The sequence below is a fragment of the Hippichthys cyanospilos genome, chromosome 2, assembly GCF_059441005.1.
Source record: "Hippichthys cyanospilos isolate Australia breed blue-spotted pipefish chromosome 2, RoL_Hcya_1.0, whole genome shotgun sequence".
NCBI lineage: Eukaryota > Metazoa > Chordata > Actinopteri > Syngnathiformes > Syngnathidae > Hippichthys > Hippichthys cyanospilos.
This window is the reverse complement of record NC_142370.1, coordinates 24,436,170-24,458,942: the sequence shown is the minus strand read 5'-3', so window position 1 is coordinate 24,458,942 and position 22,773 is coordinate 24,436,170. Positions and strand designations below refer to the sequence as shown.

The 22,773-nt window shown below is 43.5% G+C and overlaps 2 protein-coding genes across 6 annotated transcripts; both read right to left on the bottom strand.

The window, feature by feature from the left end:
• Positions 1–1,919: 1,919 nt before the first annotated feature.
• dcaf1 (ddb1 and cul4 associated factor 1) lies at positions 1,920–16,512 on the bottom strand. 2 transcript variants are annotated; one of them, XM_088408712.1, is made up of 25 exons: positions 16,349–16,512; positions 15,606–15,723; positions 15,466–15,542; positions 15,298–15,371; positions 14,049–14,162; positions 12,297–12,434; positions 11,538–12,131; positions 11,272–11,373; positions 11,035–11,193; positions 9,584–9,763; positions 9,297–9,506; positions 9,036–9,205; positions 8,830–8,954; positions 8,391–8,626; positions 6,479–7,539; positions 6,196–6,394; positions 6,027–6,109; positions 5,580–5,664; positions 5,273–5,506; positions 5,024–5,117; positions 4,840–4,944; positions 4,633–4,706; positions 4,449–4,541; positions 3,994–4,240; positions 1,920–2,911 (listed from the first exon to the last, which is right to left on the bottom strand). In XM_088408712.1, the coding sequence occupies exons 2-25, from the start codon at positions 15,716–15,718 to the stop codon at positions 2,856–2,858; spliced, it is 4,623 nt and encodes a 1,540-aa protein (XP_088264838.1). In that variant the 5' UTR covers positions 15,719–15,723; positions 16,349–16,512; the 3' UTR covers positions 1,920–2,855. The 2 variants fall into 2 exon arrangements, with proteins under 2 accessions (XP_088264838.1, XP_088264839.1); XM_088408713.1 differs by lacking the exon at positions 16,349–16,512 and adding an exon at positions 16,216–16,302.
• A 76-nt stretch (positions 16,513–16,588) lies between these two features.
• On the bottom strand, positions 16,589–22,751 carry ssuh2rs1 (ssu-2 homolog, related sequence 1). Of its 4 annotated transcripts, XM_088409204.1 has the most exons (15): positions 22,676–22,751; positions 22,156–22,294; positions 22,032–22,082; positions 21,864–21,925; positions 21,255–21,359; positions 19,113–19,188; positions 18,873–19,002; positions 18,730–18,790; positions 18,269–18,390; positions 18,118–18,180; positions 17,953–18,035; positions 17,767–17,859; positions 17,566–17,671; positions 17,305–17,412; positions 16,589–17,177 (listed from the first exon to the last, which is right to left on the bottom strand). In XM_088409204.1, exons 3-15 carry the CDS (start codon positions 22,052–22,054, stop codon positions 17,037–17,039), a joined length of 1,173 nt encoding a protein of 390 aa, XP_088265330.1. In that variant the 5' UTR covers positions 22,055–22,082; positions 22,156–22,294; positions 22,676–22,751; the 3' UTR covers positions 16,589–17,036. The 4 variants fall into 4 exon arrangements, 3 of the variants coding, with proteins under 3 accessions (XP_088265330.1, XP_088265329.1, XP_088265331.1); XM_088409203.1 differs by lacking the exon at positions 22,676–22,751 and having other exon boundaries at positions 22,156–22,322; XR_015864927.1 differs by lacking the exon at positions 22,676–22,751 and having other exon boundaries at positions 17,031–17,177; positions 17,750–17,859; positions 22,156–22,325.
• Between the last annotated feature and the right edge of the window lie 22 nt (positions 22,752–22,773).

Sequence of the window (22,773 nt, the reverse complement as noted above, 5' to 3'; positions counted from 1 at the left end):
ATTAAAAACTCATGTATCCCCCACACAATACAACAGTCGAATAAAAATTTGTATTTTCTGCACTACTGATTTGACATATATATATATATATATATATATATATATATATATATATATATATATATATATATATATATATATATATATATATATATATATGGGGCTGCACAATTAATCGGATTTTTATCGTGATCATGATATTGGCTGCCATAATCCTCAGTGATATTAACATTTAAAATGTCAAAAATTTGGGAGGAAGCTTTGTAGAATGTGAGCAGACTTTCTGTGAATGCTCGTCATTGTCTGATTCAATAAGTCATACACAGGCTACATTACTCAAGGAAAAAGATTCACAATTTTTGTTTGAGTGCTTTCCCATATGCAAAAAATGTATGTTACAAAACAAAAACTTACTGCATAGTTTTGCTCTCTGTCTAAAACTTCAAAATTTTGGGGCTGACATTTTCTCATTTTTATCGGGTGTCCCAGATGTGCAGATTGCTCCAAATCCAACACTGATCATTTTTGGGACTTCAAATGAGGCGAAGACGCTAAGGCCTGCGCAAAAATGCTTATTGTGGTATGAATTGATCATTGCAAAGAAACTTCTATTGTAGCAATGGAAGGGTAAGGGTGTTCCAGCATTGCAAAAGTGGATCGCAGAGCTCACAAACGCACCCCACCTTGAGAAAATTAGATATGCAATTGGGGGTAATCTGAATGAGTTTGGACTCATTCGGCATCCGTTTCTCTAATATCTTGAGCTCTCAGTTTTATGTGAGTCTGGCTTCGATGTCGTCGGTTGTGTGTCGTTTTTCATTCATTTATTTTATTTTTCCCTTTTCCTGTTCTTTTTTCCCAGGGACATTGATTACAAAAAGTGACAACTAATGCGTGTCACTTTCAACTGTATTATGGTAATTGTTATGATTACAATTCATTTGTATATCATTTGTATATAAATCCATGTCTTGTATGTTTGTTTGTTTGTTTTTATTAATGCATGTGTGTGCTTGCTTGTTGTATTCAATAAAAATATGAGGGAAAAAAGAAAAACAACTTTTAAAATGTCAAGCACTTTTTTGATTACAAGTCAAATCAAGCACTTTGCCATCCTGCCACTAGGAGGAGTGGTTTCCCACGTTTGCATGACAAAAACATCTGCTTTTCTCTCCCGAACATAAATATTTACTATTCTACATTCATTATTTAAATGACGTAGTTTCTCACTTTTTCAAAAATCCAATTGGCGAAAAATTTGAATAAATTCTGTTTGACATGACCGAAAATGACATTTTGATTGCCTAGTAGGCTTATTTTCTCACTAGTTTGCACTCCGAAAGCTAGCCGTGTAGCCCCGTGTGCCAACTTTTTGCCATGTCTTGTAAATTTTTGATTTACTTTTGTTTTAGTTTATCCATATCAAGCCTTGAAGCCTTGTTTATATACTGCATGTTAAAAAAAAAGTCAATAGACATTAGTAATCGTGTTTTCAATATTGACCACAATAATCGGGATTATTACGGTGCCCCAACAAAAGGGGTTGCGCAACACCCACAGGATGTTTTTGCGAAATCAGCAAGCCTACAGGAGCTTCGTCTGATCAACCTCAAATAATGTTGGGCATTTCTGGTGTTTTTCCCCGACACAAATGTTCAACCTTGGCTTCAAAATATTCCCAAAACACACTTGAGATCTCCCAACGCTTGTGGTAAAAATGTTCCGGTCCAGCCAACGTTTGAAATACCAGCCAGTGCTAGCACAAAACCCCTGAGAGTTATGCTCCTCAGTAAACAAGTCAGGTAAACTTAAAAAAAAAAAAAAAAAAATCACACTTTTTCATGGTAATCCTTAGGCACCTTAAATGGTGGCAGAATGCGGCGCGCATACACACACACCATTATAGCAGCACACAGATCTAAATCTGAAATTGTATTTATTGGAAAAATACTTTTAAGTACATACACGCTGTACATTAGATGTCTCAGGAAAATCATTTTATCTTCCTGTAGGAAAAAAAAAGCTGATAAAATGAACACATGAGGCATAATCATTTAGAAAACAACAAACTCCTCAATGTTTGAATCAATCTATAAACAAACTCGAAATCAAAATAGACGCTTTTACCTTACTTTCACCTCAAAATATTAAGGGTTTTTTTGTTTGTTTTTTGTCCAACAAACGGCAGCCCCCCCCCCTTTTTTTTTTTGGTTGCCAGTTTTCTTATGAAAAGCACAAAGGTTAGCATCCAAAGGCCAAACCATTCTGGGCGTAGGATGAAGGCCAGCAGTCCAAGTTCGAGTACGGATGGTATATGAGGTATTGGCAGTTTTGTCACGCCGAGCGCTCTTTAGTTTTGGCTCAGCAAGTCAACCGATTCACCTCAAAGAAAAAGGCCTTAATAAAGAAAACCCACGGCTCTGATCTCCGTTATGGATTTGGCAGCATAATCCGAAACCTAAATCCATTTTTGTTAAAAGGTCTGCATTACACCTTAGAAAGACAAGCGCACCCCTACCACGTGGCTCCCGCAATCCCATTTTCTGCTCGCGTCGGCCTTCTGTATCAAACGGAAATACTTTTTAAAAGGTTTGTGAATAAAATATAAAACATTTTCAAAGCACCCACGCGCTGGCCGCTTCCCCTCCACAATAAGCCGTCCTAGAAAACTAGAATCTCATACAATCATGGCGTTGGCGGTTAACTCCGAGACTCTCCCTTGGTCCGATCACGCCATCCCTTCAAAGTCGCTCGGCGCCCCTGCTGCCGCCCGCCTCTTCCTCGGTGGCTCACGTCCGCGACGCCGAGGCCTCGGCCCGCGGTCCGGTTACTCGGTCCCGGCTGCCGATGGTCGCTCACTCATTCAGGGACAGAATGATGTCATCCTCAAGATCAGAGTTGTCGGAGCTGTCTGTTAAAGGGTGGAATAACAAACGGCCGCTTAATACCGAACTGGTCAACAACGGAGTGAAAAATGATATGACCAAAGACATTAACGACAATGTAGCATATTTTTAAGGTATTCAATCGGCAGGTAAACATACATCTATCTGCGTACGTATTAGTGTGCAGATGATATAAATATAAAGTACAGTGGGCCCCCGTGTTACGAGATGAATCCGTTCCGCGGTTGGGCTCGTAAGGCAAATTCGTCATATGACGGCCAATCCAAACCTATGTTGAAGAGCCAATGCGTTTAGATCCCCGGGTAAAAACATCAAAACGGGACATATTCAAAATGGGTACCAAAATAGTATAGCAAGCGCTACGTATATGTAATATACATGTGTACGATCACAAAACATCATAAATAAAAATATAGAAAGGATTTATTTACCTTTGAGTGCCGCTTGTTATGCCCATATTCTAATAAGGGTTATCTCTAGCATCGTTTCCATATAAATCATCTTCTTACTTCTCTCTTTAACATCACGAGGAATCTTGGGACCCATGGCTAACCCTTTCAACTTTGAATTAAGCAGTAAAATGCACCAGAAATACGATTTTGTAACACTCACAATCAAAGACAGACAGCAATAGTAAATAAGTGCAATTACCTAAAAATGCCAGCAGATGGAGGCAAAACAACATAAATACAGCCAAGCCTCTAGGGTCACGAGAGTTGTTATGGTCGCATAACTGAGAAAATGTCATAAAGAGGGGATGAAAAAGCGCAGTATTCCACGTCTCAACATGAAATAAATTTAAATCAGGGACGCTGTAACACGGGGGTCCACTGTACGATCAAATCGCCTTCAAGCATGATGTGTTTGATTGTTCGGAATTTAGTTCTAATTTTGAAGATTGAAGGAGTCTGCCCGAAGACGGCGATTCGAAAATTTCTCTCTACTACATCGTGACCCGATTTACCGCTCAACCCTCTGGACAATCCAACACGAGTGTCGAGAGAAGCGTTAATGGCGGTCTGGGGTGTGACCATTGGCTGCGGAGGGCGGCAAATTTTGACGGAGTTGAGGTTAGAGCAGCACGTACCATTGTCCACATCCAGTTCGGCATCGTCATTGTCGGAGTCATCTTCATTGTCGTCGTCGTCGTCTCCGCCGTCAAGGTCCTCCTCGAGGAGACGAGCTACTTCTTCATCGGAAGGGGAGAACTCGTCGTTTCCGTCATCATCTTCGTCGCCACCGTTCTCGTTCTCAATCTCTGCAGTGAGGGGGTCTGTATCCACGTCGTCGTCGGACTCGTCGTCGTCGTCGTCTTCCTCCTGATCGTCATCCTCCTGGGGCACAAACCATCTAAGTTTAAGTGCTGTGCGTTTTCTTAGGAGCAGGGTCTTTGGCGCCATCTTGTGGCATTCCCCCTCAAAATGCACATGGCAGAAGATTCAGAAGAAAAAAAAGATCAACTTTGTCAAGAGCAAACCCCAATAATCACTCAAATAATGAGATCCCCATCAACAGAACAGAAGTGAAAGATATGAAAAACACCTGATCCTCCTCATCCTCTTCTTCCTCCGCAAGTCTCTGCCGACCAACTTCGTAAAGCCGGCAGACCGTGTCTGCGTTAATGGAGTCTTGGTTCTGGGGGGAAGGAGGACACATCAACCGTCTGCACGCATCAAGACATGTTTGGCTATTAAGCATCTTCAGGATACAACGTGACGCAGCCTACCTCAATTACAGCAAGGTAGCAGTCTTTCGAGTCCGTGCACAGATCAAAAATATTCTTCTTGACATCAATGGTGGCTGCGGGGAACACAGACAGGCACAAAAATACACGTCGGGAAAGGAACCGCAGAGAACAGAAGTCGAAAAGTTACTCGGCAATAACAGGATACGGCACGAGGGGCGGAGGGATGGTGAGAGCCATCGGCCGTACCGATGGGTTTGTAGTCTGTGGCGTTGAAAGTCCGGAAGGATGAGCCAAAAGGACTTTTCATCTGCATATCCATCATGTCGTCTTCATCGTCAGCCTGCAATATTGCTGCGGACGTCCAAAGGTTCCAAGTGAGCAGGTTAAAACCCGACTACTACTATTTCCCCCCGGCTAATATTTCATTCACCTCCATAAATAACGGTGCCGTTGTTGTTGAAGACTGTCCTGCACTGGTCCAAAGCGGGAACTGTATGAAGGAGGTGGAAGGTTCTCAGATCCCACTAACAACTCAAATTAAGGAACGCTGCGTTCTGTGTGACTAGGAACTACATGTATCGATTGTTTCACCTGCTCCATAATGTAACAAAAGCAAAAAGCCAAACGTGGCGCGTTCGTCTAATTCATGGCTCCGAGCACTTCCAGGGTTCAAGGATACAATTTCCGTGTTAATGATGACCTCTAGGCCGTTGGGGTGGAACACGCCACTGATGTTCATGTTGAACTTGTCAAACTTGTGGATGGCCTGAGCCGAGCGCACGTCCCACAGTACGCCGTCATTCAGTACCAGGTCATCGGTGGGGTTGAAGGTGGCGCAGTTTCTCTTGTAGTTATTCGCCAGGTCGGGGTTATTTAGAGTCAATGTCACCTGGCCCGTCTGGATGTCATAGATCTGCGGAGAAGCGCTCGACGTGAGCTGTCGCACGTAAAGGTCGGGATTTTTCTCCCTCCGCCGCCATACGTACGTGCGCTACTTGCTCCTCGGTGCCGATGACGCGATCTTGAGACAGCTTGCTGAACTCCACGTAATGGTTACCCAGAAAGGAATGCCTGCGGACGACAAGGGTGGAACCTTTCATTCGAAATCGGAAGCACGGCTGAGAATGAAGCCATATGAAGCGTGTCGGCGCTTGTTGCCAAGCTCGGGAACAGTCGGCGGGAGTTGCCAAAGTTGCACATATGAGCGGGGATGAGCGGAGTCGGACGCGAAGGCCCGGGCTGTCAGTGTGCATAATTACACAGCAAGGAGGCCTGTTATGACAGCGCAAAGCTCCAGGGCATTGAGCAGAAAATACCAACGAGGTGAAGCAAGGGGGGGTACAAACCAGATACATAAAGGTTATTTTGTTAGTTCCGGCTAACTGTGGCAAGTTTTAAGTAGGAGCAAGGAGCTTTTGAGATAAACCACTCACTTCATGATGAACACCGACTTCATCCCCCACAGTGCAGACGTTGGGTATAACCAGGAGGCCGACGTTAGAATTAAGGAGCCATCCTGAAAGCGCAAAGCGAGAGCCCCAATCAAACAAGCTACGTAGCAACCCCACATAGCCGCGCGCGACGAGAGCCCCCTTTTCTCACCCGAGAGGGCTCGAGATGAGTGATGGCGGAACTGTGACAGCTGTAGCTGGCCACCTCCTGGCCCGTGAACACATTGTAGAGTTTCAAGTGGCCCCCACAAGTGCCAAGCATCAGGAAGCGTTCGCGAGCGGAGAAGGCACAGCAGGTGAATCCGCTCTCATCCCCATCGGCCTCCCTAAAAACGGAGATTGGCCGGAACCTGGAGAAAGCAACAAACAAAGGTCCAAAACCAAACCCCACTAAACGGCAAGGGCCGGGCGGGCGGGCGGGCGGGCGCGGTGACCTGCTAAAGATGAGGTGTCTGTCAAAGCACCCTCCGTCGACGCCTCCGTATTTGGGATATATGACTCTTCTGGTGTGCCGGGATGTGAAGTTAACGGGCGCCTGCCGTCTCTGCTTGGGCTCGGGGCACTGATGAGGGGTGAAGAGAGAAAAAGGCGGACAGGTGGCGACTGGGTTTTTACAGCGGGCATGCTGTTCACGCAGGTACTCGGTGATGATGCCGTCTAAGGCGGGCGGGGAGGGCATGTGCCTGTCCAACTGCTTCTTCATGGCCGGCGTCTGGCTGAAGGCACCGTGGTCAGACTTCTGCCTCAGCACTCGCGGTTTCTTGCAGCCGGTGGCGCTGCACCACGTGTGCCGCTCGCGGGAGAACGCGATTCGGCCGATCAGAGGGGAGCCGTTGCCGCAGTGGGGCGCCGACGCTGCGGCGGAGGGCGTGGAGAGCTGCGACGTGGAGGGGCGCGCTTGTAAGTGGGCGGGTGACGGAGCCGATGAATGAGAGGGATGGTTGCCCAGCCTCGACCCGACGCCGTTGGCCAGCCGCGGGGTGCGAGGTAGGGCGGCGATGGCGGCGGCGGGGGGAGCGACCGAGACGAAAGGGGACGCGGCGAGCGACGAGTGAGACGACACGCACGCCATCGGGAGCTCGGCCTCCTTGGTGAGGGCGGTGGCCGTGTCGTGGAGGCCTTTGGCCACGAGGTGGTTCCGAATGAGCAAAAGCAGCTCTTTCTCAGGAAAGGTGATCCTGGACTGGGCGACTACGCTGGCTCTCTGCAGCCACGCCAAGGACACGTCGGCGCCGATCAGCAAGGGCTTCCCCGATATTCTTTCCATGAGCTCGGCGGCGAACTTGCAGAACTTGACGTGCTCGCTGCGTTTGTCCTGGAGAACGGGCTCCTTCATGAGCTGCTGGATGTGCCCGCTGCTGAACAGAGGCAGCTTGCCGATGATCTGCCTGACGGAAGTGGACCGAGACAGACCGACGAGGGCCTTGCAGGCCAGAGCTCGGATCTGATCCGCGTCTGTAATGGGCGTCTTCACTGTCAGCAGGGACAGTAGGACCTACGGCATAGTTCAAAAACAAAAACAAACATTTGAAAAACTAGCTCGTGTTGTCTTATGAGTTGATTATAAAGAGGGATTTTCTGTGAAAACGTTTACACACCATTGATCCATGAAAATGAAAAGAAAGTGATAAAGCCATAGCCATAATTTGTACTGTTGTTGCAATTTGATATATGATTTACAGACCGACAGTATTTTATGCCACACTAGTTTGGTAGATGTCATGGTGAACACTTACAAGACTGCAAGTCCAAGTGTTTACAAATTAACAATAAATGAAAGGTTTCCTTGGTTCATTTGCCTTTGTTTCAGTTGAAGTCTAACCTGCTTATGGAAGTTTGCCGATACCAAAACATTTATGATTCGCCTGAAAAGGCCTACCGTGACCTAAATACCGTAAACGACCCCCGGAAAGCACGCACACCGGGGAGCGATGAGGAGACTGTTAAAAAAAGCTTGGAAGAATTTAGATCTTGAGAATCTTCTAGGATTCTTTACCTCTGTTACAGAGTAGTGTCACCTGTATGCTGTAGACCCCATTTACAACGAGATGCTATGTTTTAGCCATGCTATGGCTTGTTACCTTATCTGTTAGTAATAAGCTTGATCACAGCTACTGAATGGTTGTTTTACATCATATCAACGTTTTCACGCATATTTTGACAGGAAACCTCAACTGGGAGTGGCAACAAACAGCATGAAGTGTTTTTCCGAAGAGCTACCAAACCGCTGCTTACTGTGAAGTGTGTGGACCCTTTGCATTGAACACTGGCCTGCACCCGCAAGCTTGGGTTCATTCAACATTAAAAAAACAAATTGCATCAAGTGATTCCAGAAACATAAACTACCTTAATGCCATTATTGGACTGCACCACATTCCACATCTTTGTGAGCACATTCTCGCTGGCTTTGGTCATGTGGGGGAGGCGACGACGGGGCGTGCCGGCAATAAATTTGCCAATACTGGACATGCGCTTGTCCGGAGCACAGACGCAGTTAATGACAACCTGCAGGGCGGACTTCTGGATCTCGGCATCGTTCACAAATACTTCTCCCTCAGCCACTGCCAGAACAATGTTCATCCCTGGGAGAAAAAAAAAATTGTTTCCATTTTAAAAGAAGCGATACAAACAATATGACTATACAGAGGGAACTGAAACTATTGCAATTCGACTGACAGAGCAGGCTTCATAGTTGCAGGTAATGGGCCAATGAGGACAAAGCCAGTCAGGCTTTTTTTTTTTTGGAACGGCTACTTGCTAAAATATACTAACTCTGCAAACTTACCCGCACTAGAGATTGTAGAACCGCCTTCGTCGACAACGGCAACAGTCTCAGATAACAGCATTTGAGTCTTTGGTACAACTGTGAGGATACTCAGGATGTCAAGAGCATAGCGCACAGTGTCACTCCTGCAGAGACACAAACAAAATCACTATCATAAAATAAACTGGACGTAGCAGACACAACTTTTACGACTTCATCCACCACACCTGCCATAATAGGTCCTCCAGTCGCATGCGATAGAAATGAGTTGCAGGAGGAGTTGGACACAAGACAGTTTGTGGAAGAACTCTGCCGGTTCCCAATATAAACGCAGAGGGCCGTGCTCGATGAGAAATTCCATCATTTCCACAACTTGCTCACGGGTGTAACTGACCGCCTGAGACCGAGGACAGAAGCCTCATGAGCGCTGCTCAACATCACCCATGCTTCAGATGCATCCCGGCACCTGTCATTGCTTCGGCATTTACCTTGTAGTAGGGCTGCGAGTGAAGAGGAGCGCCTCCCTCTGTGCGCTGTAGGGACTGCTTTACCTGCTCCACCTTGATAGCCAGATGAGCCTCAAAGTACCTGCGCAGCGCCATGCAAGTGTGCTTCGCTGTCTGCCTGCTGGAGAAAATCTCGTCGTCACTCAGCAGGGCTCCCTGGTCGTCAGGGTTCAGGATCCCCAATGTGCTAATCTGGAAGGCAGCAGTATGCCATCAGCGTGCGCAACATAGTGCGGCGGCATTCCGGTTACCAACGCAGATGGTCGCACCAGGTTGACGAGGCGTCGCAGGCCGTCCTGCTTGTCGAAGAGCTCCAGCACGGCGCGGAAAGAGAAGGAAATGGAGAAGAACATGGTGGCGTGACAGCAGCCAGATGCATGCGAACATTCCAGCAGCCACAGCGTGTAGCCGACCACATCTGACAGGACGGAGTGGGGCAACATACACACCTTGGGAAAAATGGGACACCACAATGCTTGTCAATGGGATGCTACTACTTTATGCAAATGTTTCAATTCATATTTTTGAGCAAAGTGTGAATGAATTAAAACAATACCTCTGTGAAATAATTATAATGACATTCCAAATAGTAAACTATGATTTACATTACAAATATTTAATGAGACAACTTCAACATGCAGGTATGTATTGCCACGGTTTTGTGATATGAAAAACGGATTCTCTTAAATCTCTTTTACAATTGGTGTGAATGTATAACAAGTGAAAAAAAAAAAAACAGCTTTGAGAGGCAAGTAAAAATACTGTATCTCAAATGAGTTTCCACAAATGTACACCCTCATAACTGGGATACTGCTATTTAGAACTAATCAAAAATGAACTAACCGCATTCAACCACATGCTAAATAATAATCAGCGCACAAAATTAAAGTCCCTCACTCAAACCCCAAATCAAGTTCAGCTGTTTTAGTAGGCATTTACTGACATTTAATTTAGGTTTTTGTGTGACACTTTACTGCTATTTTGAACATTTTCCTTCCACCTCAAGTAAGACTAGATGCCGCCATGATGCTGCCACTTACCAAGCTTTACTATGTATTGATGTTTGGAAAATGCTGTCATGTTAAATGTTTTAAAAAATGATTTTGTTTCTGTCTTGTCTTTTTTTGTATAGCAAAAACCTGTCATTTCAACAGGACGGCACGGTGGAAGACGGTTTAGGTTAGGTGAGCACATCTGCCTCACAGAGATCCAGAGATCCCGGGGTCGATTCCAACCCGCCCCAGCCTTCTTGTGTGGAGTTTGCATGTTTTCCAAGTGCTCGCGTGGGTCTTGTCCGGGCACCCCGGTCTACTCCCATATTCCAAAAATGTGCATGGTAGGTGCAATGGACACTCCAAATTGCCCTTAGGTGCGATTGTGAGTGTGAATGGTTGTTTGTCAGCGTGCCCTGCGATTGGCTGGCAAACAGCCCAGGGTGAAACCCGCCTACTGGCCGAAGACAGCTGGGATAGGCTCCCTACGACCCTCGTGAGGAAGAGCAGCTAGAGAAAATGGATGCATGGAAATCATTTCCACAGTGGTGCGCAGACTTCTTAAATCTTGAGTATACACATGAACAAATGCGCGCACACACAAGCAGTATATATCCAAAGCCTGTTCATGACCAGTGTATTAAGCTTTTACACTTTTTTTTCCATGCAAATGGATAAGGTATTATGATAAAGTAGTTTTTGTCTATTAGCATATTTTGAAAATATACCCTTTCCATGGCATCCTGGTTATAGGCAAGGTAGTAGAGGCACAGGGACACTCCAGTGGCAGCCATGGAGGGCCTTGGGATTTCCAGCAATTTCTGAACTCCTCCGTGTGCCACAAACTCTGCAGCAAACTTCTTGTGAAGCAGAAGAGAAGCTAGGTACTGTGGGGGCAAAAAGGAAGTTAATAAATGTTCCTATGGAGTTTTTAATATGGTTTATCTAAGCGTGTGGGACTTCACCTTGAGAGCCTCGAATGTGAGTTGTACATCATTGGTCTGCTTTAGATCCATATAATGCATAAGTAGCTCACGGGCTCCCAATTGCATGAACACTGCCAACAGCTGAAAAAAGAACAAAAAATATACATCGAGCATCAAATAAAAACTAAAGTATGAAAAACTCCAGTCTATTGGTTGAGCCTTTTCATTTCCACTTTCTAAACATTTGGATTTCAAACATTTTCAAAGAAATGAGAGAATCGTCAGTGCTGAGTACAGAAACCAACCTCCTGATATTCTCCCAGAGGAGTGAGATACTGCAAGATGAGTCTCTGCTCAATCTCAGGGGTCAGCGGGTATAAACGATAACTGTTGCCAATCACCCATGGGCTCATCTCAGACCAACTGCTGTTGGAAAGTTCGCTTATATTCCTCTCAGGCTCTGGCTGGGAGAAATTCAACTTGTGCTTTGTGGCCCTGCCACTCTCCTTTTCTGCTTTTCTTTTGAGGTAACTACTGCCATCGGAAGTACCTAAATGCAGAAACGACCCAGAGGCCGACATGGGCTTCATCATAGTTTTAACGGCCGACATGGAAAAGTTATTGGTCCTGTGGTGAACGCTGGGATGGTATGGAAGCTCATTTTCTGGTTCCAAGGTGGAAAGGCTCATTTCACCGTCCTCCTCTGGTACCGGTGATTCCGTTTCAGACCCATTTTGGCCAAGGGAGAAGGGCTTCTCAAAGCCCCCATCGACAGTCTCCTCATCCAAAGGAAGTAAAGGTCCACTCAGAGTTTTTCTAGGACTGAGGCGCTTGATTTCCCTTTTTGTCTCCACATCTTTATCTTGAAGCTCTCGTAAGCGTCGCAGCATCAATGGCACCTGTTATTGAAGACAAATTAAAAACAAGAATAACTTGCGCTCAAAAAATAAAGAGAATCCTGTCATACTATTTTTAGACACATACATTGTGTGTGCTTGTGCATGCTTGTGCGTGTGTGTGTGTGTGCGTGTGTGTGTCATCTATGAGTTGGGAAAGCTACTGACCAAAACAGAGTTTTCTTCTCGGTAGTTAGCAGCAATGTCCTGGTTCTCCATGGCGCCTGCCAACAAGCCTGTGGCATAGATTCGGAGCGGCTGCTCAGCCTCCTGAGCCCACTTGAACAACCTTTCAACTATTCCCTCCTGAAGATAACCAAGAAGGGGAATTAGGCAATTACAATGTCATAGATTACGCTTAGCTAATCTGTTTTTTTTTCATTGCATATTGAATTCTAGTTTAACATTTAATATGTCGTGAGTAAAAAAAAATAGAAAAGTATGGAAGTGGAGCCTGCCAGCAAGGTGGACTTTGACTCGACAAACAAAAAAAATATATGTAGATAACGACTAAAGAGTGAGGATATTAACTATGTTATTGCGGACTTCACAGTCAGTACTTTTTACGCATTGATAGCCATGACTTAATGGGATATAAGTTAAAATGGAAACCACGATTGCCCAAATATTATAGCTGCAGACTCAAAGGGACCATATCTTGAAAAGTCAACTTTTTGGAGCTTTTAACAATGTTCCAATGTTGATTTCTCATCCTAAGCACCATCGAAGTGTTATTTTCCTTCATTGTTGCATTTCTATGCATTCCTCACTTATTCTGCTCTCACATGATCAGCTCCACCCAAGCAGTTAAATGAGTTGAAGAAAACTCATTACGACAGAAGCATTTTGTACCTCTCCTACACCTCCCACATACTGGCTGTGCACAAAAAAAAAAATAAATAAAAAATACGCCGACCTTATCCACGTGTTTTAGTTTCGTTTTAGTTCCAGAGTTGAGGAGGAGAGATTTTATACCGAGTCAGCCAAGTAAAGAACTTTTCATTTATTAGCAAAAACTTTTACTGTAGAAAATGCTGAAGTGGTGAAAAGGTGCATTTGGGAGCACACAGCATGACAATCAAGATCCGTAGTAAATAATTCATCCAAGGGCGGAACTATTGTTATGAATACTGAGTTCCCACAGGGATTGATTCGATAGTAAAAAGTCAGTAAACGCCTGTTTTTGTCCCCGTTATTCACACTCTTGGAATAGTCTCCATCGGCCACGAGCCTCGTGACGATGCGCGGTTAAGATGATGTTTTGTGGCCGACGGCATTGAACAATGTAACGGAAGGGGGCAAGGCAGCAACACTGTAAGAGATGCGGTCTCTGCAAACAATGTGTTTTACTTCCAGGTTAGAAATATCTGTACCATAAAACTTATATTTATTAAGAAATTAAATTTGCAATGTACCAAATGTAATTTGTTTGCATAAATTTAACTATAAAAAGTGGAAAAATACCATGATCTAGGCCCTTTAATTGTACTTAAAAAACTGCTAAGCCACAATATATTGTACATTACAATGTAAATGTGATCATCTAAACTGTGTGAATGTAAAATGCGTATTTAAACCAGCAGAAAATGGTAAATGGACATTGAACTTATATAGCACTTTTCTACCTACCTCAAGTACCAAAAGCGCTTACACCGACAACTCATTGACATTATGCACTCACACACCAGTGGTGGTAAACTACATTAGATAGCCACAGCTGCCCTCGGGCAGACTGACAGGGGCAAGGCTGCCATATTGTGCCTTCGGCCCCTCCGACCAAGCACTGGAGGCAAGGTGGGTGAAGTGTCATGCTCAGGACACGACGACACATGACTCAGACGGATTCGAATAGCCAACTCTTTAGGTCAACCTGCTCTATCGCCTGAGCCATGGCAAAAGAAACAAGTTTATTGTCATTACCTTTTCCTGAAAGACCACTGCGGTCTCCAGCCCAGGCATGATGTTCTGAAGCAGGCGACAGGCTTCAGCATTGAGGGCAAATTCTCTGCAGGCCATCACATAACTATTCACCAACTATGTGGGAGAAAATACACTGTAAGGAACAATCGCGTTTATGTTTCTTAAATAACACACTGTGCAAAATATACTCTGTGCATGGTAATATACACCCAAAATGCCCGCTTACATCAACTATATGCGGCTTCAAAGTGCAGTTCATTTATGCAGTAGCACGGAAAAAAACAGCAAGGGCAGGGATTTGGGAAACAAAATTTTCTGTCTTTATTACAACCTGCAATGTGAATTAAGTTTCACAAAAGTGACACACTTTATTTTTTTGTCTGATAGTTACTTGAAAATCCTGTATTACTTGCTAAGGAAACTTTACCTATATATGACCGCACTTCTGTGTTTATCTGATAAAAGGCTGCCTGGAGACACAATAGTGGATTGCCTTGATAATGCAACACCAGTGACACAACAAGTATCTTTTGAAAATTATTTTAAAACAAAGTTACTATGCCATTTAGTGTGAGTCTAAGAAACTACTCTGTACAGTGGAAGAAAAACTTTTCTGTGGTCAAAGCTGTGGTTTGGTCACTTCAGATGTCCGTGACATTTTCATTTGCAACTCAAACTGACCAGATGTATTAAATGTGAGTAGACCCATTCACCTAATCCAGGGGTGTCCAAACCTGGTCCTCAAGGGCCACTATGCTGCAGGTTTTTAATATTTCCGGCATTCAGGACACCTGATTCAAATGATCGGGATCAATATCAAGCTTCTGCTCAGCGGATCATTTTAATTAGGGGTGTTGGGGAAGAAAAACCCTGGAAAAAATGCAGGAAACAGTCCCACAATGACCGAGTTTGGACCCCACTGACATGTAGTCTTTCTGTTTATTATTTGTCAAAATGTGTCATACATATTTTATGTTACTGTATTACGTGCATACTATAAATGAAGGAATAAAAGGCAGTTTAACATTCAAGAGAGCTGTGATTTGGAAATAAATTATATTTGTTAGTAAGGTGCAAAACGGTCTTTGCTGAATGGTGAGCAAAAAAAAAAAAAAAAGGGTGGGGGGTGTCTCAACGCATAACTCGGATATCAAAATGTAGTCCAAAAACTGAGATACCTATACTACCCCCACCCACCCCCCCAAAGAATACAAAATATAAGAGATAAACCCATTCCAACTGTCCTTACTGTATTCATGAAGTCATCATTCTTAAACAGGATCTTGAGCAAATGCCCTAAAACACATTCTGGATCAGCTCTCCCTAGCAATAGAGGAGAAAACCCAACATCAATAAATGTATTCCTGTATTTAAACAACCTTAAAATGATTGATTGTTCCATTTTCATTCATCATACCAGGATGCCGATCATCAAAAGGGTCTGGGTCTGCTTTGTGGTACTCCTCAGTCTCCTTCTCGACGAGCTCAGAGATTCTGAATGTTAGAACAATATTAACCTCCAGTTGCAATAAAACCGGAGCGAATAGAAACACTTACTTGGTGAGGATGTTAACAAGCTCCTGTGTGCTGCCTTGCTGCTCCCTCTCCCACTGTTCCAATAGAGCAGTCAGCTCTGCCTTGGAGTCCACACTGGCAGATGCCGACGCCATAACTCCTACAACAAAATTAACATTCAGTTCTATAATGTATTCAGTGACCTCACTTCTTTTCGATTCTTAGCAGTGTGGAGGTTGTGCAGTACAATTAACCTAGTCGAAGTAAAACTCATTTGAGATACATTACAAGGGAGCAAAATTCAAACTCAACCAGCAGGAACATACGTACTTATGACGAATTTAATAGCACTAGATAGAGTTTGGTTGTTTACAGGTGCAGCCGTCCCAGGGGACTACACCAGTCAAATATACAGGAGTGCTCAAACACAAGCACACAGAAACAAGCAGCTACACGAAATCCGCCATTCTGATTGAAGCAACACGTTGTGCATTCCTTCGCATTCAAATGATGTAAATAAGATGAGTCCTTTGAGTCGCTGCGCTTTTGGCTAAACAAAATAGCTAACTGGACTCGGACTACTCATGACGACGTAAACGTGCTCAAATTAAAACCCGTTTTAGTATTTTATTCTTTGAAGTGCACATCGTACCTGGTAAAATAAACCAATATTGGAACCACGGCGACCGGCCGGCCCGTGGATTTAGAAAGTGTTGGTGTTAGCCATGCGCTAGCGGCATTGAAAGTAAGGCTGCTTATTTAGCTAGTTAACGTGCTAACTTCACCTCGCTGTTCCTCTCAGTTCTTCAGTTTTGCCAGATGTTTCCAAGAGTTAAATATGTCGACAGGAATCCAGATCTGACTGTGGAAAGCAAACGGTATCGTGAGATTTTCACAGCCAAACCTTAAAATGTACAATGTGGCTTTTTTGTTGATGGTTTACTGTCATTATGGCGAACACGTTCTCGACGTCATCGCATCTGCGACAGTCCACTTATTATGACGACAGCACACGAAGCAAAACATTACGAAATACAATTTATTAAAGTTGCTCAGTGAATCCAGGTTGTACAAGCCAGGTTGCAAAAGTATATCAGTCTTACACAGTTATACTAAACATCAGTAAAAACATGTCATAAAATTCATTCGTTTGAAAGATTCGTACAGAAATCAGGCACGTGTTGATTTATACAAGTACAAGAGAAAAATGAAGTTTGATAGAAAAGGAATTCGTCCATCCATTTTCTATAGCCGCTTATCCTCACTTGGGTCGCTGGCTTGCTGGATGTTTGAAACAATGCATGTTTATATTGTGGTATTTTTATGTATAGGCTATTGTATTTTTTTAATGGGTAGTGATTTTTATACATGCTATATAATGTAATGTGCCACATTAAAAAAAAAGACATAACATTTCAATAGTGAATTTATCGTTGATTTAAAAGAACAATATGGACACATAAGCTTCTGCAGTTACATCACCGTGCAGCAACAGGTGGCAGGGTAGTTGTCTGCACTGACTTTAAATTCATTTCCATAGACAAAGTAAATGTGGGTTTTCCCTTTCCATGAGTAGGTCACTTTGGTGACAGGAATCAGTTCGATAGTTTGACGCTGAACACACAGAAGAATAGGTATGTTACTCAAAACAACAAGCATTCATCTTAGCACTGATGGTGAAATTATGTTTACTATAACATAGTCAGCACCGAATGGAGATGGCATGCAATTAACGGACTACCTGTTGAAGAATGCGAGAGGTCTGGGAGAACCTGCCCTGGTGTTCGTTGATTAAACGCTGTGCGGCATTTACCACGGTCGGGTCCGGAAACCCCATCACTGGGTATGCCTAAATAAAGCCATAGAAAATATATCAAAATTTCAAATCCCCCCCAACCCTCCGGAAAAAAACAAAAACAAACTCTCTTTAAACCAATTTTTATTCTTGGTGAACATCATAAGCGTCTGCTGTAAGAAAACACGGATGGACAAAAACTCTTACCAAGTACTGAGAGTCTCTAAAAAGCTCCTTGCCAGACACTTTACTGAGGTTATCCAGTTGAAGTCCACTGCATTGCTCCACAACATAGTCATCACAGTTATTGGTCCTGAAAAAAATGTTACAAAGTTTTGCTTAACAGGTGTTAGTAGAATGCTTTAATGCCAGTGCAACCAAACTGTCTGACCAGAAAAGAAACAGCACCATTTTACAGTGAGGTTGATATAGACCAAAAGCTGCTGTTTTCCATGACATGTGGCACATTGCTTGAATCCTTGCCCCTGGCAGCTATGGCAGCTACAAAACAGCGAAAGAACGACACGCTGTAAAATTAAGGTATTGTCATTCATATTTTTGAAACAAGTGTTTTGGAAAGAAGGCTGTACTTACTTTTCCCGCCCTCTGCCAAAGCAATGATTGCACCGCTCATTCCCGTGGCGGAAACCAGCTCCATTGCACACCCAGCAAACTTTCTACAGTGATGAAAAAGAATCCAGCGGGTTGGACATGAATGAAAAGTCACTTGCACCAAGGTGTCTTGCAAATACGACTTACATTGCCCGCACCAGTACAGTCTTTGCAAGGTGTCCGCCCCATACCCATACAAACATGACAACTCTGTTGATCAAATGGTTCTCATTAAGAAAAAAACAAAGCACTCTCGCTTGTTTGAACATGTTTAAAATGACACTAGGTAAGTATGAACCTTCATAGATGAAGTGTAGGGAACTTTGATGATCTGTTTACTATCTGTAAAATAACTGGGGGCTGGTGCGGGAATATCCCACGGACCTGGAGGGGGTTGGGCGTAGGCATCCACTGGCTGGCCTGATCCAAAGAAAATAGCAGTCAGCGGGGAAGACAACCTTGTTGATCCCGATCAAAGTTCTATCTTAAATAGCTGTCAGAGAGTGGTGTTAGGCAAACACGCAACAAAATTTTCAACAGTCAATGTTACCTTAAATAAAAGTGATTAATCGCAGTTCTAATGTAATTCTAAATTGACATTAAATGTGCTGCCTCTTTAAACAGCAAGTCTACTGGTTTGACTTGAGCACATAGTCATCTGATGAACAGAAGAAGAAACAAAAACGAAACAAAAACATAAAAATGGAAACCAGTCATTTTCAAAGTACAGCAGAACATACACAAAGAAGCAAGACAAACCGTTATATGGCTCATGACTCCACTCAGTCGATCTCGATTCAGTAAAGGTTTCCAGTCGGTACTAAAGACGTCATGGAGATGAGAGACATTTCAATTGCACAATTAAATTCAATGCCAGTTTCATTATTTTCTCTTCCATTTACCCTATAGGTATTGAAAGCCTCCATGTTGGTGATAACTCCATCTTTTGCTGGCGCTGAACTATAACAACAATGGCTGGAAGCCCATAGTGCAAAAGCCTCTCGTGCTGTTGTCTCACTTATTGATGGAATACTGAAAGCGGCAGAGGAGTGTGACGTACGCTTTAAGAGATGCTTTTGTTGTGTTATCTGCATACACCTGCGTTTGCATCAAATGGAGGAGAAAAAAAGTTTGAGCATTACTTCCATTGTGGTTGTTCAGGTCCAGGTAAAGGTTGAGGAGTTGGCTGCGTTGGCATCGGAGGGGGCAGAAATCCACCTAGAACGAGAGCTGGAAGGTTAGCTGATTTTTCAAGTGGCAGATAGGGTCAACAAAACACCAGCGTTCTAAATAGTGGAACTTAAGTGCATTCAATGACCATTTCGTCCACTCAATTTACCCTAAAGTTTTGTATAATGGTATTCTTCTTTCCGAGATAAAAGAAAAACCCTGTCTGTTATGACTGCAATTCTAATTCATAACAGGTTTTTCATACTGGGTGGCTCAGTGGTGCAGTGGTTATCACGTCCGCCTCACATTCAGGGGCCCCGAGTTCAAATCCACCTCAGTCTGGCCTTTGCATGTTCTCCTGGAGTCCGCGTGGGTTCTCTCTGGGGACTCAGGCTTCCCCCAACATTCCAAAAACACGCATGGCAGGTGAATTGGACTCTCTAAATTGTCCTTAGGTGTGATTGGGCGCATGAATGGTCTTTGTGTGCCCTACAACTGGCTGGCAACCAGTTCAGGGTGTCCCCCGCTGACAGCCCATAGACAGCTGGGATAGGCACCAGCAGGCCTGTGACCCCAATGAGAATAAGCGGCTGCAGAAACTGGATGGATGGCTATTCAATATTGTGTGTTTATTGTAGTTGCGGTTCATCATACTGAGAACTGTTTATAATATATTTTAACCCGTTCAGCGTCCAAATCAGTAAGTCTGTATTTCTGGACTTTGGACTGTTGTTTTTCCACATTGCACTTAGCACAGTGCAGTATTGAATTGACCAACCCATTTATAGTGTACTGTCTGTGTTGGCACACCGCAACAACGCAGCTCCACGGCGTGGAAGTTGACCTTGACATGAGATTTGTAAAAAAACAAGCATTGTATTTGTTTTGGTTGGGTCAAAAATGTGTTCCAGAAACTGCATGCCAACAATACATAGAAAGCCTGTAACTGGGTCACACAGTAAGATCACAACTCCAAGTTTTAACTTTGATTTTTGAAGTGAAGTGCATATTGCTGACTCTTTTCCAGCTCTAAGAGTCTTATTTTACATGGAATTGCATTTTTTAATAACAAAAAAAATGGACAGGAAAAATTTGCAATTGAAAGAATAAAAGGACTGAAAATTTTGCATTTCATTCTCCCTGCAACACACAAAGATCAATAGACTTTATATGGCAGTGATACTTATTTCAACAAGTACAGACTTAATAAACAACAAAGAAGGTTTTAATCTAAAAAAGTACAAGATATTTAACATCGTAAGCTACTGTAACATACACAGTTTAAACAGCAACACTGCTTCATATAGATATATATATATTTTTTATTTTGATTTAACACAGTATTACCGCGTTTGTCTTGACCAACCTCAATGGAACCTTGACTGTTTTTGGTCCTTTAACACAGCGGTCCCCAACCTTTTTATCACCATGAACCGGTCAACGCTTTTAGATTTATATTGCGGTCGGGGGCTGCTGTTGCTGCTGCTGGTTGCTCTAAAAACCACATCGTCTTTCTCATTATGTATGCAAGCACAAACGTATGAACTGTTAAACTAAATCATTTCCAAAACATTATTTCGGGCGCAGCCCACGCGGCCCAGTACCAGTTGATTCATGGACTGGTCCCGCGCCGGGGACCGGTGGTTGGGGACCGCTGATTTAAGAGACTCATGTGAGTACCTCTACAGTCAAGAAACATCCCTCTGTATGATGTCGATTACTATCTGTTAAAGAATAACTGTTTTCCTGAATCTATATTTTATGTTCATTTTAAAGGGGGAGTCAAGTGAAAAAAAAATGTTCTGGCCGACCCCGTTAGATTAAACTCGGGATTATGATTAGTATCGTGTTTGTTGAACATGAATTGAGCCACAAGACCCACTTGTAAATCAGAACCCCCTAGTGTAGACTACTGGACCTGCAGAAAACATTTTCGAGAAGTACAGTACAGTATTGGGGGTCGACTTCCCATTTATTGCGCAATTATACAACGTATACATGAGATTTATTTTAATACAAATCCACAACAATTTGTGTTAGTCAATCATCCTAGTTGTAAAGATACTCGGAGCGTGAAATGTTGGTGAGTTATGTAGCACCGGCTCCATACTAACCTCCACCGCCAGCCACAGTCCCTTCATAGCCGGGCATGTTGTCAAACATGCTGGCTGGTGGAGCGCTAGGTCCTTGGGAGTCAGGCGCGGGTGGGGCAAACATTGCTGAAACAAACCAGAGGAACCAGTTCAAGAAAACGTAAAAATATCTATTAAAGTGTGCTATTTTTTTCTTTTTTAATATGATGCACAAATGGGTAACCTACAAAAACATTTGAGCTGCGTCTGATATCAACGTAATTTAGATTCGAGCTCATGTGAAGAAGATCATGTGAAGTTTTTAGTTCTGGATCACGTTCTTTCTCTCCCACGACGTGAGTGCGTGAATGACTGAGTGTGTGCACCGTGTCTCGTGACTTACCTTGACTCTCTGAGTTACTATAAAATTCCATTACAGGTATTTTTGTGCGGTACTAAATACCGAGTGCAGCACTCAACGCAACGTATTGTAAAACACTCTGCTGTTGCCACAGGACGATTTATCCACGGCGTGAGGACATAGGATGACGTCAATGTATGTGTTGCGCGGAAGTGTGAGATTACATCGTTTCTTAAACAGACACACTCCCGGTTAAGCAACGATTGAAAACACTCCATCATCGCACATACCCGGAGGGCCGTCGGTTGCTTGTAAGTAACCCGGATTGGCCACGCCGTAACTTCTTCTGTCGCTGGTTGCAGTGGAACAGAAAACGAAAGTTAACACGAGAAGGCCATAACGGGACTATCCGTCACGGGATGTTTTTTTTACGAAATGCCAAACTTTGAAATACTCACTCTGCCATAGGTTTATAGTCCATCTTGTTGGATTTGGTCTGAAAACAAACACTGCAAGAAAAAAAAAACACTTTACAGGAGTGTACAACAGATCTCATCATGTGACCAAAAAAAAATCATTTACCTTTTCTATCACGCGGCAGATAAGTCAATGTCAGCTCAAACAGTCAGTCTAGTTGTTACAATCACATTGAATTGGCGATTTCAGAGGTCATCATCCACGATGTGTTGTCGAAATCCGATTTTCCACCAAAGCCAGCCCCCTACAAAATAAAAAAGCAAAAATGGGTGTTCCGGAAGTAAGCGCAAATCTGCTCCTTGGGCAGTAAACGAAAGTGGAGAATCAAATTAATTTTATCTACTGCATATCATCACAGCAATTGCAACCCAGGCCCCTAAAATATATCAAAACAGAAAACAAAATAGACAAATTATTGTCTCAGTGCACAACGGTAAATCCACCCAACATTTACCATTCCTAAGTATTCTTCGTTGGAAACTTTTGATCAAAATAATATAAAAATGGCTTAACCTGGTCGTGGTTGAACATATAAGTTTCTCAAATTGCAAATGTGGCATCACATCCACAACAGATACTGAATCAAACCACTCCCAATATTGCAATGAAGGAATCGTGGACTTACCACACATACGAGAGGGGGTCTCAAAAACATATTGTGAAGCTAAAACTGTGACAGAGAAGGGCAATCCTTAAACATGTGGCAGACAGCGTCTGGAGTCC

Excerpts from the sequence above, each read along its gene's own strand:
- dcaf1 (XM_088408712.1), bottom strand. The coding sequence starts at position 15,718 with ATGGCGTCGGCATCTGCCAGTGTGGACTCCAAGGCAGAGCTGACTGCT. Across the intron at positions 9,206-9,296 it reads ACTCGCAGCCCTACTACAAG|GCGGTCAGTTACACCCGTGA; the intron begins GTAAATGCCGAA and ends CCTCGGTCTCAG. Across the intron at positions 2,912-3,993 it reads CGAACTGGATGTGGACAATG|ACAGCTCCGACAACTCTGAT; the intron begins GTACGTGCTGCT and ends ACCCTTTAACAG.
- ssuh2rs1 (XM_088409204.1), bottom strand. The coding sequence starts at position 22,054 with ATGGACTATAAACCTATGGCAGA. Across the intron at positions 21,926-22,031 it reads GACTATAAACCTATGGCAGA|CGACAGAAGAAGTTACGGCG; the intron begins GTGAGTATTTCA and ends CACTGCAACCAG. Across the intron at positions 17,413-17,565 it reads TTAGAGACTCTCAGTACTTG|GCATACCCAGTGATGGGGTT; the intron begins GTAAGAGTTTTT and ends GGCTTTATTTAG.